Below are 15,776 nucleotides of genomic sequence, written 5' to 3' on the forward strand. Positions count from 1 at the left end.
AGGGCGTCCACCGCCACTGCCTGAGGGTCCCTCGACCTGGAACAATACGTCTGAAGCTTTCTGTTGAGGCGTGACGCCATCATGTCTATTTGAGGAAGACCCCAACGACTTGTTACCTCTGCAATGACGTCTTGATGAAGTCCCCACGATCCTGGATGAAGATCGTGCCTGCTGAGGAAGTCTGCCTCCCAGTTGTCTACTCCCGGAATGAAGACCGCTGACAGAGCGCTTACATGATTTTCCGCCCATCGAAGAATCCTGGTGGCTTCTGCCATTGCAGCTCTGCTCCTTGTCCCGCCCTGGCGGTTTACATGCGCCACAGCTGTGACGTTGTCCGACTGGATCAGAACGGGTAAGTTGCGAAGAAGATCCTCCGCCTGTTGCAGGCCGTTGTATATGGCCCTTCATTCCAGCACATTGATGTGTAGACAAGCCTCCTGCTTGACCATATTCCCTGAAAAATTTTTCCTTGCGTGACTGCTCCCCATCCTCGGAGGCTTGCGTCCGTGGTCACAAGAACCCAATCTTGAATGCCGAACCTGCGACCCTCTAGAAGGTGAGCACTCTGGAGCCACCACAGGAGAGAGACCCTGGCCCTGGGGGACTCCGATGCATCTGTAGGTGGGACCCTGACCACTTGTCCAGAAGGTCCCACTGAAAAGTTCTCGCATGGAACCTGCCGAACGGAATGGCCTCGTAGGCCGCCACCATCTTTCCCAATACTCAAGAGCATTGATGAACTGACACTCTTTTTGGTTTCAGCAGGTCTTTGACCATGTTCTGGAGTTCCTGGGCTTTTTCCATTGGGAGAAAAACCCTCTTTTTTCCGTGTCCAGAATCATGCTCAAAAATGACAGCCGAGTTGTCGGAACCAACTGCGACTTTGGTAGATTTAGAATCCAGCCGTGTTGTTGTAGTACTCTCAGGAAGAGAGACACGCTTTTTAGTAACTGATCTCTTGATCTTGCCTTTATCAGGAGATCGTCCAAGTATGGGATAATTGTGACCCCCTGCTTGCGCAGGAGCACCATCATTTCCGCCATTACCTTGGTGAAAATTCTCGGGGCCGTGGAAAGCCCAAACGGCAACGTCTGAAACTGGTAATGACAATCCTGTACAGCGAATCTCAGGTATGCCTGATGAGGAGAATATATGGGGATATGAAGGTATGCATCCTTTATGTCTAGTGACACCATAAAATCCCCCCCTTCCAGGCTGGAGATCACAGCCCGGAGAGATTCCATCTTGAATTTGAACCTTTTCAAATATAGGTTTAGGGATTTTAGATTCAGAATTGGTCTGACCGAGCCATCCGGCTTCGGGACCACAAATAGGGTTGAATAAAACCCTTTCCCCTGTTGCACTAGGGGAGCCCTGATAATCACTTGTATGGCCGCTGAAACTATTTCCCACTCTGGCGGAGAAGCTGGCAAGGCAGATTTGAAAAATCGGTGTGGAGGCACATCTTCGAACTCCAGCTTGTAGCCTTGGGATACAATTTCGACCACCCAAGGATCCAAATCCGACTGAACCCAGACCTGGCTGAAGAGTCGAAGATGTGCCCCCACCGGAGCGGACTCCCGCCGCGGAGCCCCAGCGTCATGCGGTGGATTTTGTAGAGGCCGGGGAGAATTTTTGTTCCTGGGAACTAGCCGTAGCTGGTGTTCTTTTCCCTCTACCTCTGGCGAGGAAGGAAGAGCCACGCCCCTTTCTGAACTTATGAGACCGAAAAAACCGCATCTGGTATTGAGATGTTTTCTTCTGCTGTGGGGGAACGTAAGGCTAAAAAGAAGACTTACCCGCAGTAGCTGTGGAAACCAGGTCCGCGAGGCCCTCCCCAAATAAAACTTCACCCTTGTAAAGCAAAGCCTCCATATGTCTCTTTGAGCCAGCATCACCTGTCCATTGACGGGTCCACAGGGCCCTTCTAACAGAAACTGCCATGGCATTGGCTCTTGAAACCAAAAGCCCAATATCTCTCGCAGCCTCTCTCATATATATAACGCTGCGTCCTTGATGTGACCTAAGGTCAACAAAATACTATCTTTATCTAGGATGTCAATGTCAGATGACAAGTTATCAGCCCAAGCTGCAATTGCGCTACCCACCCATGCCGACGCTACTGCAGGTCTGAGCAGGGCTCCCGTAGCCGCATAAATTGATTTTAAGGTAGTTTCCTGCCTGCGATCCGCAGGATCCTTTAGGACCGCTGTGTCCGGGGACGGTAGTGCCACCTTTTTGGACAATCGCGTTAAGGCCTTGTCCACCGTGGGCGAGGATTCACACCGTAACCTGTCCTTTGAGGGGAAAGGATACGCCATAACAATTCTCTTGGGAACCTGCAGTCTCTTGTCTGGAGTTTCCCAAGCCTTTTCAAATAAAGCGTTCAGCTCATGAGATTGGGAAAACGTTACCTCAGGCTTCTTTTCCTAAAACATGCAGACCCTCATGTCAGGGACAGAGGGGTCCTGTGTGATATGCAAAACATCTTTTATTGCAATAATCATATATTGAATACTCTTTGCCACTCTTGGGTGCAACCTTGCATCATCATAGTCGACACTGGAGTTGGAATGCGTGTCGGTATCAGTGTCTGCTATCTGGGAAAAGGGACGTTTATGGGACCCTGAAGGGTCTTGTGACACAGTAACAGCCATGGATTGACTCCCTGCTTTGTCCTTGGACTCTGCTTTGTCCAATCTCTTATGTAATAAAGCCACATTAGCATTTAAAACATTCCACATGTCCAACCAATCAGGTGTCGGCTGTGCCGACGGATACACCACCACCATCTGCTCTGCTTTCTCCCTAGACGAGCCTTCTGCTTCAAACATGTCGACACACACGTACTGACACCCCCACACACACTGGGATATATGTATATGGGGACAGACCCACAATAAGGCCCTTTGGAGAGACAGAGAGAGAGTACGCCAGCACACACCCAGCGCCAGTAGATACTGAAACAAAGTCCCAGCCTGTACAGCGCTTTATATATAGAATTAGCACCAAATAAATGTGCCCCCCCCTCGTTTTTGCCCCCTGTTACTTGTTCAGCAGGGGAGAGTCAGGGAGCAGCTTCTCTGCAGCATGCTGTGGAGAAAATGGCGCCGTTAGTGCTGGAAGATCAAGCTCCGCCCCCTCGACGGCGGGCTTCGGTCCCGCTATTTTTATTATACTGGCAGGGGATTTATTATATACTGCCTCCGCAGTATCTATATATGTGTGCCAGTCTTATGTGAGGTAAAAAATTGCTGCCCAGGGCGACCCCCCTGCGCCCTGCACCCTTGCTGTGCCTGTGTGTGTTGTGGGAGCAATGGCGCGCAGCGCGACCGCTGCGCGGTACCTCATGAAGATCTGAAGTCTTCTGCCACCTTTGAAGTCTTCTTGCTTCCTATACTTACCCGGCTTCAATCTTCCGGCTCTGTGAGGAGGACGGCGGCGCGGCTCTGGGACGAACAGCAAGGACGACACCTGTGTTCCGACCCTCTGGAGCTAATGGTGTCCAGTAGCCTAATAAGCAGAGCCCATCAGTCCAGGAAAGTGGGTCTGCTTCTCTCCCCTTAGTCCCACGATGCAGGGAGCCTGTTGCCAGCAGTGCTCCCTGAAAATAAAAAACCTAACAAAAGTCTTTTCAGAGAAACTCAGTAGAGCTCCCCTGCAGTGCATCCAGTCTCCTCTGGGCACAGGATCTAACTGAGGACTGGAGGAGGGGCATAGAGGGAGGAGCCAGTTCACACCCATCTAAAGTCTTAGAGTGCCCTTGTCTCCTGTGGAGGCCTACTTATTAAGCCAAGTCATTTTCACATTGATACAGGTTGAGTATCCCTTATCCAAAATGCTTGGGACCAGAGGTATTTTGGATATCGGATTTTTCCGTATTTTGGAATAATTGCATACCATAATGAGAGATCATGGTGATGGGACCCAAGTCTAAGCACAGAATGCATTTATGTTTCATATACCCCTTATACACACAGCCTGAAGGTCATTTAATACAATATTTTTAATAACTTTGTGTATTAAACAAAGTTTGTGTACATTGAGCCATCAAAAAACAAAGGTTTCACTATCTCACTCTTACTCAAAAAAGTCTGTATTTCGGAATAATCCGTATTTCGGAATATTTGGATATGGGATACTCAACCTGTATAATCTTATTTTCTCTTGGTAACCAGCCAGTCTTGGACACTATACTGTAGTATCATTAGACAAAAGAAAACTTGTATTTATGGTCTTCAGTCAGTATATCATACACTAATTCACAATATTAAGTACATTTTGTAGTTTCTATATTATTCATAAATGACAAGGATTTTTACATTAAAGTCCATTATAGGATATTGAGAAAACAGTGGGGGAACAGTGGGAGCAGAGGGTTGACAATTCTCCATAACCGTGCCTAGCAAAAATAAACCTAGTTCCAAAGGACACCTATAAACACACATATTTTAAACAAATACAATAATATATATTATATATTTTATGATAAAATTACTCTTTTATTAGTCCTCCAACACGAGGGCATTGGGAACACGTAAAAGACCACAAAAACCTGGGTATGCTCAGTAGAAGCAGTGAAAAGCACCTACTGTATATAAAATGGGCATCCATGGATGCCTTCTTGTTTTCTTTTCTTTAGCATCCTCTGGAGCATCACCCCTGGAGAGAAGAAGTCAAAAACCCCACTACACAAATATGGCATTTACCAGAAACATTTGGCTGAACCCATCTTTGGGCAAGGTGAATAAAGTTTTGGACGAAGCGACTATGTACTGAGATGTAGATCCTGATGACTGAGAAAATGGTCTACGCCCAAGAATGAGTATGGCCATGATGGTCAAAACGGTTAGCTTAATATGGCAGATCCCTCACATAGACAGAAGGCACTCACCTGATGATTCAGGTGCAACTACTGGCTGTCCACACAGTAGAACACTACACTTCAGGACACTAGGCCTAATTCCAATTTTTACGCATGCTGGTGTTCGCGCAACTAAGCGATTATTGGTGCCAATGTACCTTTGCGATGCCAATCACAGTGAGGTTTAAAGCACTGATTGACAGGAAGAGACCTTTTGAGGGAGGTAGCAGGGAGTGGCGGCATAAATGCAGGCGCATCACAGTCATTTTAGGGGTGTGTTTCTGCCTGTAGCTGTGATCATGTACGTGGAGAAACATGGCACCAACATCACTACTGCCGAGGCCACAAACTCACTCGGGGAGCCGATGTTCCTCGTTCTTGCGTCACTGCTGCGTATGTGTACATAGTTGCTGAGGACTTTGCAAAGACTCCAGTGGACGTCTGCATCACTTGCAATGATGAACAAATCCGTAGGCTGAAAAATTGTAGCTGCGTAGGCATGTGCATACAAATCGGAAACCGGCCCGATGATTGGAAGTCTAGAAGCAACCCTGAAGCAGGACTGCTCCCCAACCTAAAAGGTTGGTGTCTGTACTCATCAGCATTTGAACACCAAATATTGAAAGACAGCAAGAGACCGGCATGCTCATGGGAACAGACTGATGACATGGCTAGACAGACGATTGTAGGTCTTGTTCCACTTCAAAATGAGTTTGACCTGGAGCTCCCTAAAGAGAAACTACATACTCCTTGAATGTCGAGAACGTCTACCTCAGAACATCAAAATGCAAAAATGACCAGACAATTGATTGTAGACTTACAAAGTCTTTACCTAGCCCTGCAAGAAAAGTTACCTGTCCTCCAGCAGAAAACATCTGCTGTAGCTTGGTTGCTGCAATCTACGGGCTAAGGGGGTGATTCAGATCTGATCACTGGGCCGCAAACATTGCTGTCCTGCGTTCAGATAGTCGCGGCCCCCAGGGGGAGTGTAAATACGCCATGCAAGTGTGCAATCGCATGTGTATGTCACGCTGGAAAAAAAGAGGATTTTGGTACTTACCAGGAAAATCCTTTTCTTTGAATCCATAGGAGTCACTGGAATACTCTTGGGATATGGATGGTGCGATAGCAGGGATAGGCACATCTAAATATTTAAAGTGTGTAAAATGTCCTTCCCCTCCATACTCCCAAGATGCATCAGTGTTTTTTGCTGGGCTGAACAGGAGCGAAAGAGAGGATGAACATTGGAGAATTACATATAACATTATAACATAACGGACAACTGAAAAGTTGACACGACAACAGATAACAATCACCGTAACCTTCCAACAAGCCGGTGAAAATGTGTTACAATAAGATATACTGAACCTACCACAAGACAGGTGAAACTGCTCTGGGTGGGCTGCCAGTGACCCCTATGGATTCAAAGAAAAGGATTTATCGGGTAAAAACCAATATCCTATTTTCTTTTTCATCCACTAGGGGTCACTGGAGTACTCTTGGGACGTACCAAAGTTTCCCCCTTGGGCGGCAGAGTTGGTCGGCACCTGTAATATTAAACGGCCAAAGCTAGATGCTGATGCCACAAAAGTATCAAACTTGTAAAAGCGCGCAAACGTGTGCACTGAAGACTATGTAGATGCACGGTAAAGTTGTGTTGTGAACGCCCCACAACCTGCTGCCCATGACGTTCCCACAGAACGCGTGAAATGTGCTGAAATAGATGCAGGCGGTTGTAGATTAGCATGAAAATAAGTCTGTCGAATGGTCAGCTTAATCCATCTAGCAAACCTCTGTCTGGAGGCTGGCCAACGTATCTTGACTACGTTATAGAGAACAAACAATGTATTTGTTTTACGTACTGTTGAAGTTCGGGCTACATAATTACGAAGCTCACGAACTACATCCAAAGAAGCTGGAGATCCTGAACCTTCTGAGAAACAGGAACTACGATTAGTTGATTTATAGGAAAAGAGGATACTACCTTTGGAAGAAAAGCGGGATTCGTCCGAAGTTCCGTTCTGTTATCATGAAACACCAGATACGGTAGTTTGCATAACAACGCACCCAATTCTGACACACGCCTTGCCGAAGCTATGGCTAATAGAAAAACTGTTTCCAAGTTAGAAACTTAACATCCACTAGTTGTAAGGGTTCAAAAGTTGAGGAATGCAAAAAGTCTAAAACTAATTAAAGTCTCATGGAGTTGTAGGTGGTATAAACGGAGGTTGAACTATAAGGACACCTTGCAAAAACGTATGTACTGTTGGCAAAAGAGCCAAATAGCGCTGAAAGAAAATTGACAAGGCAGAACCTGCATTGTTAGTGTCACTAAACGTAGTCCTCCTTCTAACTCTGTCTGTAAAAATAGAAAAGACGGGATAACTTGAAAGAAGATGTTGGAAACTTCCGAGCTTCACACCAACCTATATAAGCTCGTCAAATCCTGTGATAATGAGCTGCTGTAACTGGCTTCCTAGCACGTAACATGGTTGGTATAACCGACTCTGGAATGCCCTCTCGTCTTAAGAGAGCAGTTTCAACAGCCACCTGTCAAACGCAGCTGTGGTAAATCGGGATAAAGAACTGACTCTGTTGCAGAAGGTCTGAACTTAATGGAAGCAGTCACGGATCGTATGCAAGTAGTCCGCGGAGATCCGAAAACCAAGCTCTCCGAGGCCAATGAGGCACCACTAGTATGACAGGTGTGGACTCTTTGATCCGCTTTAGCAACTGAGGAAGCAGCGGAAATGGTTGAAATAGATACACAAGGCTGTATGGCCCCGCTATCATGAGAGCATCCACTGTCACTGCCTATGGTTCTCTTGTCCTGGACACATATCTGTGTCTGATGATTGTTTTAGCAAAATGCCATAATATTCACCTGTGGTTAACACCATCGCTGGACTAGCATCTAGACACTTGTGGATGTAATGCCCAATTTCCCTAGATGAAAATCCTGAATCTTAGATAAACTGCTTACCAGATGTCTACTCCTTGAATGAACACTGCTGATAGTAATATTTGGTGATGTTAAGCAAAATTAGAAGACGAGCCACAACTCGCAAGGCCATCCATGTGTTGTGTGCGACAGCCGTTGCATTGCCTGCCTGAAGCTGAACAGACTGAGACTGGTCTGTAGACTGCCTGTTGGAGAACAGTGAAAATTGCTAAGAGGTATAACAAATTTATTGACAGTAAACTTTCTCGGTCTAACCATAGACTGAAATTGACAATGTAGGAAAGCTATCCCCAACATTCAAAGATCTACAACAGTCAATAGACTTTCCAAGTCCTGACTCCAAACCTGTTCCCTAGCGAGAGAATTTTGTTTGGAGCAACCAGAGTAGACACTTTGGCCCTTGGATACAATCAGAACAGAATGAATTTGTATACGAGACCTTGACCACTGTGTGAGAAGGTCTAGCTGAAAAAAACGTGAGTGAAATAATCTCAAATGGATAGCTGTAACACAGCATCATCTTTTCTAACAGTCGAATGCACAAGAGCATCGAGACTAGGTATAGTGTGAACAATAACTGCTGAACTAGGACATCATACATTTAGTAAGGCCTTTTAAAAGATTATTTGCTGAGATAAGCCTGATGAGATCATCTTAGTACTAACTATCAACATATTATCACTCCTAGGTATCTGAGATGAGCAAACATCACAGACATGACCCTTGTGAATACCATAAGTGTTGAGGACAGGCTAAACGGTAGTGCCTGAAATTGATAATGGTTTTGTTAAAATGCAAACCTTGGGAATGCCTAAAGTGGTGGCCAAATGCTTTGAGATCCAGTGAAATCAAATTCCTGTGGTTGTAACCTGCAATTACTTACTACAGCGAATCCATCCTGAATTTGTATTAAGTGATGTACTGATTGATTTCCCTTTAGGTCAATATACAGTAGGTATGACTGAGCTGTCCGGCCTCGGTACTACAAAAGAGTTGAAAAATCTTTGACCATATTAGTGTATTGGTACCCAAATTAAACTGCTCAATCCATGAGATATTGAATATTGGTGTCCAGAACTGCTCTCCTGTCTACTGGCATAGGCAGTCCTGGGTTCGAACACCGCAATGGTGAACCCTAAATTGTCGGAAACACCCATGTCTGGATGTCTAAAACCACGCCAAAAGAGAACTTTAAAAAGTGTGTTCCTCTGTACTGTCGTTTCTTGAACACGGCCTTGAAAGTACCAAAACCTAAATGATCTGGAGAGCCCAGGAGATCAAAGTAATATCTTCAACTCATGGTGCCTCACACGCAGAAGTCTGTTGTAGAATCAAACTACTGATCATGGAAGAGAAACAGTGGGGGTCCCACTAGAGAATCTGGCTTGAACAGTCCTCCATTCAAAATGGAGCCCAAAGTATGAAAAGTACCCAATCTCCCTCTCTGCTAACCACCTTGAGAGACAGTGAGCTGACTTTGAAAGTACCTTTGTGCCACCCTGGGGATGAAACAATCAAAACCTGGGACCCCTAGGCCTGGAGGGATTAATTGTCAAGAATGAACTTTTGCTCACCATTGCCTGCAATTCTAGACCAAATAAGGTTGGGTCTAATTCTAAACCAAATCTGAAACCGGAAGTAGCCCCCTCTGCCAATATTAATCCCTAGTGAGGGCTTACCATGCATATTATGTCTCTCCTTGGATGAGCCCCTAAATTACTCTTTGGTTCATGCTCTGATTAAGGGTTCCAGCCTCATAGCATGGAAGAGAGAGAGAGGGAGAGAGGAGGGAGGAGCACAGACAGGTCTCCGTATGTAAAATGCCAGTACACCTGTTCATCCATTGTATCCTCAAAGTGCTCCTAGTATCCCCAACTCGGAGAACATGAAATTCTAAAAGCGCATACACATAAGCATCATCACCGGAGTAGTAGTGAAGGTGGAGCCATGTTTTTCTATGTACATGATCGCAGCTGAAAGCAGATACATGCCCGGAAAACAAACGCGATGCCTGAGTTGTTGCTGCCACTTCCCGGTAACTCCCCTAAACGGTCGCTTCCCGTCAATCACTTGGTGATTAAATCCGCACTGTGAGTGCATTGGAAAGGTACCTTTGCACGTGCGCAGTGCAATCACAGTGCATGTGCAGTCGGCCAATAATCAATGAGTTGCGTGAACATCGGCACTGCATATTAATCAGAATCAGGTCCAATGTTAGCAAACCCCATACTGCACATAAGAGATATGTTAAACTTCTTGGAGAATTGCACATGCTGCCTTTGACAGGTTTTGGAAGAGAAGTGGGGGTGTTTCCTGCTGTAGAGGGCCGCGTGCCATTGGTTGTGAGCGGTGCCAAGCTACAGTAAACAGCCCCATATTTTTCTAACCAGCAGCTATGCAGTACACATCTCACACAGGATTACATTTATAAACTTATTTGAGGCTATAGAACGAACTAGAATTTGTTATGAATGTAAGAATCTTTAAGCATATCGGGGCATATCCTGCATGTGCAATGGAATATTTTCTCAATGCGTTTTGACAGTATAATTTCTTGAATGATTAAAAATGAAAATATTTTTGCTCTACAAATCAGGAAACAGCAGCACATGCGAGATAGTGGTGTCTTACAGCATTGTGCAAATGCATCTAGAGTACAGTCAATCAGGTGACAAATCTCTGTTCCACTGCATCACAGTATTTATATAAAGATCTTCCTCAATATTCCCAACTGGATGATTACTTTGTGGTCATTAGACACCATGGGCCAGGTGTAATAGCGCCTGAGTTTGGCGGCCGTGCGGGATGCTGGCCGAACTTGGACTTTTATTTAAAGGGGCAATCATGTACAAGGTATTATTTAGTCTTGTAAATGATTGCCCCTTTACAAAAATGTCCCAGTTCAGCCGGCATCCCGCACGGCCACCAAACTCAGTCGCGATTACATCTGGCCCATATGTTTAAACTAACAATCCATTTAAACCCTTCACTGTTGAAAGGACCTAAATATACTTAATACTAGATTTTCTGTTTAAAAAAACAAAAAACAAAACAAAAAGGAAACTCACCCTAATTCTCATTTGTGTAACCTGAAAGGCTGAATCAGTTGCTGAAGAAAGTATAACGCTCGCCCTGGTTTTCCCGGTCTCTGAGAGAAAGCCTTAAAATGACAAATAGACTCTTGGTCAAATATAGGTGTCACCACAGCAGTAAAAATAAAGGATAGTTTAAAATTCGGATACGTGAATTAACAGTACAGATTTTGGATATGTAGGGCGGTATTCAAATGATATATCACGCCTAATCTCCTTTCTAAAGTGATCCCCGTTATCGTGCATATCGCACCCACAGCAATCAGGTTTAGCTGCATAAAAGGGATATGCTCCCTCACTACCCCGGGGGTAGCAAACTGAAATGATTATACCATGCCTGTCAGCAGAAATAGAACAGGTGTGGAAAGGGGTGAAAAGAATTGAATACTGCCCGAAGAATAGCAAATAGGATTTTAATATTTACCGGTAAATCCTTTTATCGTAGTCCATAAGGGATATTGGGAGAAACTAGTATGATGGGGTATAGACGGGGTCCAAAGGAGCCAGCGCACTTTAAATTTCTTCAACTGGGTGTGCAGGCTCCTTTCCTCTATGCCCCCTCCCACAGGCACCTATAGGTAAAAACGTGCCCGAAGTAGAAAGGACATATATGAGAGAAGGAACATAACAGAAAGGGTGGTGGGATTTACACACCAGCACACCATTAACATACAACAACCAGCAACGGCTGGTAACAACTACAGCAACAGCTGAACAGGTAACTATAGACCAAGAACCTGCAGAAAAGTCCACGCACTGAGGCGGGCGCCCAATATCCCTTATGGACTAAGAGAAAAGGATTTACCGGTAGGTATTAAAATCCAATTTTCTGTAACATCCATAAGGGATATTGGGGGAAGTAGGTACGATGGGGACGTCCCAAAGATTCCAGAACGGGCGGAAACGTGCGGAGACTGCTGCAGCACCGCCTTCCCAAACTGGGTAACCTCTTTGGACAGGGTATCAAATTTGTAGAACTTCACAAAGGTGTTCATTAGAGATGAGCGGGTTCGGTTTCTTTGAATCCGAACCCGCACGAACTTCACTTTTTTTTTCACGGGTCCGAGCGACTCGGATCTTCCCGCCTTGCTCGGTTAACCCGAGCGCGCCCGAACGTCATCATGACGCTGTCGGATTCTCGCGAGACTCGGATTCTATATAAGGAGCCGCGCGTCGCCGCCATTTTCACACGTGCATTGAGATTGATAGGGAGAGGACGTGGCTGGCGTCCTCTCCATTAGAATAGATTAGAAGAGAGAGAGAGAGAGATTGTGCAGACAGAGTTTACCACAGTGACCAGTGCAGTTGTTGTTAAGTTAACTTTTATTTAATATATCCGTTCTCTGCTATATCCGTTCTCTGCCTGAAAAAAACGATACACAGCAGTCACACAGTGTGACTCAGTCTGTGTGCACTCAGCTCAGCCCAGTGTGCTGCACATCAATGTATAAAAGCTTATAATAATTGTGGGGGAGACTGGGGAGCACTGCAGGTTGTTATAGCAGGAGCCAGGAGTACATAATATTATATTAATTTAAAATTAAACAGTGCACACTTTTGCTGCAGGAGTGCCACTGCCAGTGTGACTAGTGGTGACCAGTGCCTGACCACCAGTATAGTAGTATATTGTTGTATACTATCTCTTTATCAACCAGTCTATATTAGCAGCAGACACAGTACAGTGCGGTAGTTCACGGCTGTGGCTACCTCTGTGTCGGCAGTCGGCACTCGGCAGGCAGTCCGTCCATCCATAATTGTATAATTATATACCACCTAACCGTGGTATTTTTTTTTCTTTCTTTATACCGTCGTCATAGTCATACTAGTTGTTACGAGTATACTACTATCTCTTTATCAACCAGTGTACAGTGCGGTAGTTCACGGCTGTGGCTACCTCTGTGTCGGCAGTCGGCAGGCAGTCCGTCCATCCATAATTGTATTATTATAATATATACCACCTAACCGTGGTTTTTTTTTCATTCTTTATACCGTCATAGTGTCATACTAGTTGTTACGGGTATACTACTATCTCTTTATCAACCAGTGTACAGTGCGGTAGTTCACGGCTGTGGCTACCTCTGTGTCGGCAGTCGGCAGGCAGTCCGTCCATCCATAATTGTATTATAATATATACCACCTAACCGTGGTTTTTTTTTCATTCTTTATACCGTCATAGTGTCATACTAGTTGTTACGAGTATACTACTATCTCTTTATCAACCAGTGTACAGTGCGGTAGTTCACGGCTGTGGCTACCTCTGTGTCGGCAGTCGGCAGGCAGTCCGTCCATCCATAATTGTATTATAATATATACCACCTAACCGTGGTTTTTTTTTCATTCTTTATACCGTCATAGTCAGTCATACTAGTTGTTACGAGTATACTACTATCTCTTTATCAACCAGTGTACAGTGCGGTAGTTCACGGCTGTGGCTACCTCTGTGTCGGCAGTCGGCAGGCAGTCCGTCCATCCATAATTGTATTATTATAATATATACCACCTAACCGTGGTTTTTTTTTCATTCTTTATACCGTCATAGTGTCATACTAGTTGTTACGGGTATACTACTATCTCTTTATCAACCAGTGTACAGTGCGGTAGTTCACGGCTGTGGCTACCTCTGTGTCGGCAGTCGGCAGGCAGTCCGTCCATCCATAATTGTATTATAATATATACCACCTAACCGTGGTTTTTTTTTCATTCTTTATACCGTCATAGTGTCATACTAGTTGTTACGAGTATACTACTATCTCTTTATCAACCAGTGTACAGTGCGGTAGTTCACGGCTGTGGCTACCTCTGTGTCGGCAGTCGGCAGGCAGTCCGTCCATCCATAATTGTATTATAATATATACCACCTAACCGTGGTTTTTTTTTCATTCTTTATACCGTCATAGTCAGTCATACTAGTTGTTACGAGTATACTACTATCTCTTTATCAACCAGTGTACAGTGCGGTAGTTCACGGCTGTGGCTACCTCTGTGTCGGCACTCGGCAGGCAGTCCGTCCATCCATAATTGTATTATAATATATACCACCTAACCGTGGTTTTTTTTTCATTCTTTATACCGTCATAGTGTCATACTAGTTGTTACGAGTATACTACTATCTCTTTATCAACCAGTGTACAGTGCGGTAGTTCACGGCTGTGGCTACCTCTGTGTCGGCAGTCGGCAGGCAGTCCGTCCATCCATAATTGTATTATAATATATACCACCTAACCGTGGTTTTTTTTTCATTCTTTATACCGTCATAGTGTCATACTAGTTGTTACGAGTATACTACTATCTCTTTATCAACCAGTGTACAGTGCGGTAGTTCACGGCTGTGGCTACCTCTGTGTCGGCAGTCGGCAGGCAGTCCGTCCATCCATAATTGTATTATAATATATACCACCTAACCGTGGTTTTTTTTTCATTCTTTATACCGTCATAGTCAGTCATACTAGTTGTTACGAGTATACTACTATCTCTTTATCAACCAGTGTACAGTGCGGTAGTTCACGGCTGTGGCTACCTCTGTGTCGGAACTCGGCAGGCAGTCCGTCCATCCATAATTGTATTACAATATATACCACCTAACCGTGGTTTTTTTTTCATTCTTTATACCGTCATAGTCAGTCATACTAGTTGTTACGAGTATACTACTATCTCTTTATCAACCAGTGTACAGTGCGGTAGTTCACGGCTGTGGCTACCTGTGTCGGAACTCGGCAGGCAGTCCGTCCATCCATAATTGTATTACAATATATACCACCTAACCGTGGTTTTTTTTTCATTCTTTATACCGTCATAGTCAGTCATACTAGTTGTTACGAGTATACTACTATCTCTTTATCAACCAGTGTACAGTGCGGTAGTTCACGGCTGTGGCTACCTCTGTGTCGGAACTCGGCAGGCAGTCCGTCCATCCATAATTGTATTATTATAATATATACCACCTAACCGTGGTTTTTTTTTCATTCTTTATACCGTCATAGTGTCATACTAGTTGTTACGAGTATACTACTATCTCTTTATCAACCAGTGTACAGTGCGGTAGTTCACGGCTGTGGCTACCTCTGTGTCGGCACTCGGCAGGCAGTCCGTCCATCCATAATTGTATTACAATATATACCACCTAACCGTGGTTTTTTTATACCACCTAACCGTGGCAGTCCGTCCATAATTGTATACTAGTATCCAATCCATCCATCTCCATTGTTTACCTGAGGTGCCTTTTAGTTCTGCCTATAAAATATGGAGAACAAAAAAGTTGAGGTTCCAAAATTAGGGAAAGATCAAGATCCACTTCCACCTCGTGCTGAAGCTGCTGCCACTAGTCATGGCCGAGACGATGAAATGCCAGCAACGTCGTCTGCCAAGGCCGATGCCCAATGTCATAGTACAGAGCATGTCAAATCCAAAACACCAAATATCAGAAAAAAAAGGACTCCAAAACCTAAAATAAAATTGTCGGAGGAGAAGCGTAAACTTGCCAATATGCCATTTACCACACGGAGTGGCAAGGAACGGCTGAGGCCCTGGCCTATGTTCATGGCTAGTGGTTCAGCTTCACATGAGGATGGAAGCACTCAGCCTCTCGCTAGAAAACTGAAAAGACTCAAGCTGGCAAAAGCACCGCAAAGAACTGTGCGTTCTTTGAAATCCCAAATCCACAAGGAGAGTCCAATTGTGTCGTTTGCGATGCCTGACCTTCCCAACACTGGACGTGAAGAGCATGCGCCTTCCACTATTTGCATGCCCCCTGCAAGTGCTGGAAGGAGCACCCGCAGTCCAGTTCCTGATAGTCAGATTGAAGATGTCAGTGTTGAAGTACACCAGGATGAGGAGGATATGGGTGTTGCTGGCGCTGGGG

At 44.9% G+C, this 15,776-nt stretch overlaps 1 protein-coding gene across 3 annotated transcripts in view; it reads right to left on the reverse strand.

The window, feature by feature from the left end:
* Positions 1 to 15,776, reverse strand: part of ZZEF1 (zinc finger ZZ-type and EF-hand domain containing 1) — a 404,243-nt gene that overhangs the window by 296,283 nt on the left and 92,184 nt on the right. For all 3 annotated transcript variants that reach the window (XM_063953702.1, XM_063953701.1, XM_063953700.1), the window contains exon 10: positions 10,895 to 10,986. In XM_063953702.1, coding sequence (XP_063809772.1) covers positions 10,895 to 10,986 — 92 coding nt within the window. The remainder of the gene's footprint in view (positions 1 to 10,894; positions 10,987 to 15,776) is intronic.

The sequence above is a fragment of the Pseudophryne corroboree genome, chromosome 2, assembly GCF_028390025.1.
Source record: "Pseudophryne corroboree isolate aPseCor3 chromosome 2, aPseCor3.hap2, whole genome shotgun sequence".
In the NCBI taxonomy this organism is placed as follows: Eukaryota; Metazoa; Chordata; class Amphibia; order Anura; family Myobatrachidae; genus Pseudophryne; species Pseudophryne corroboree.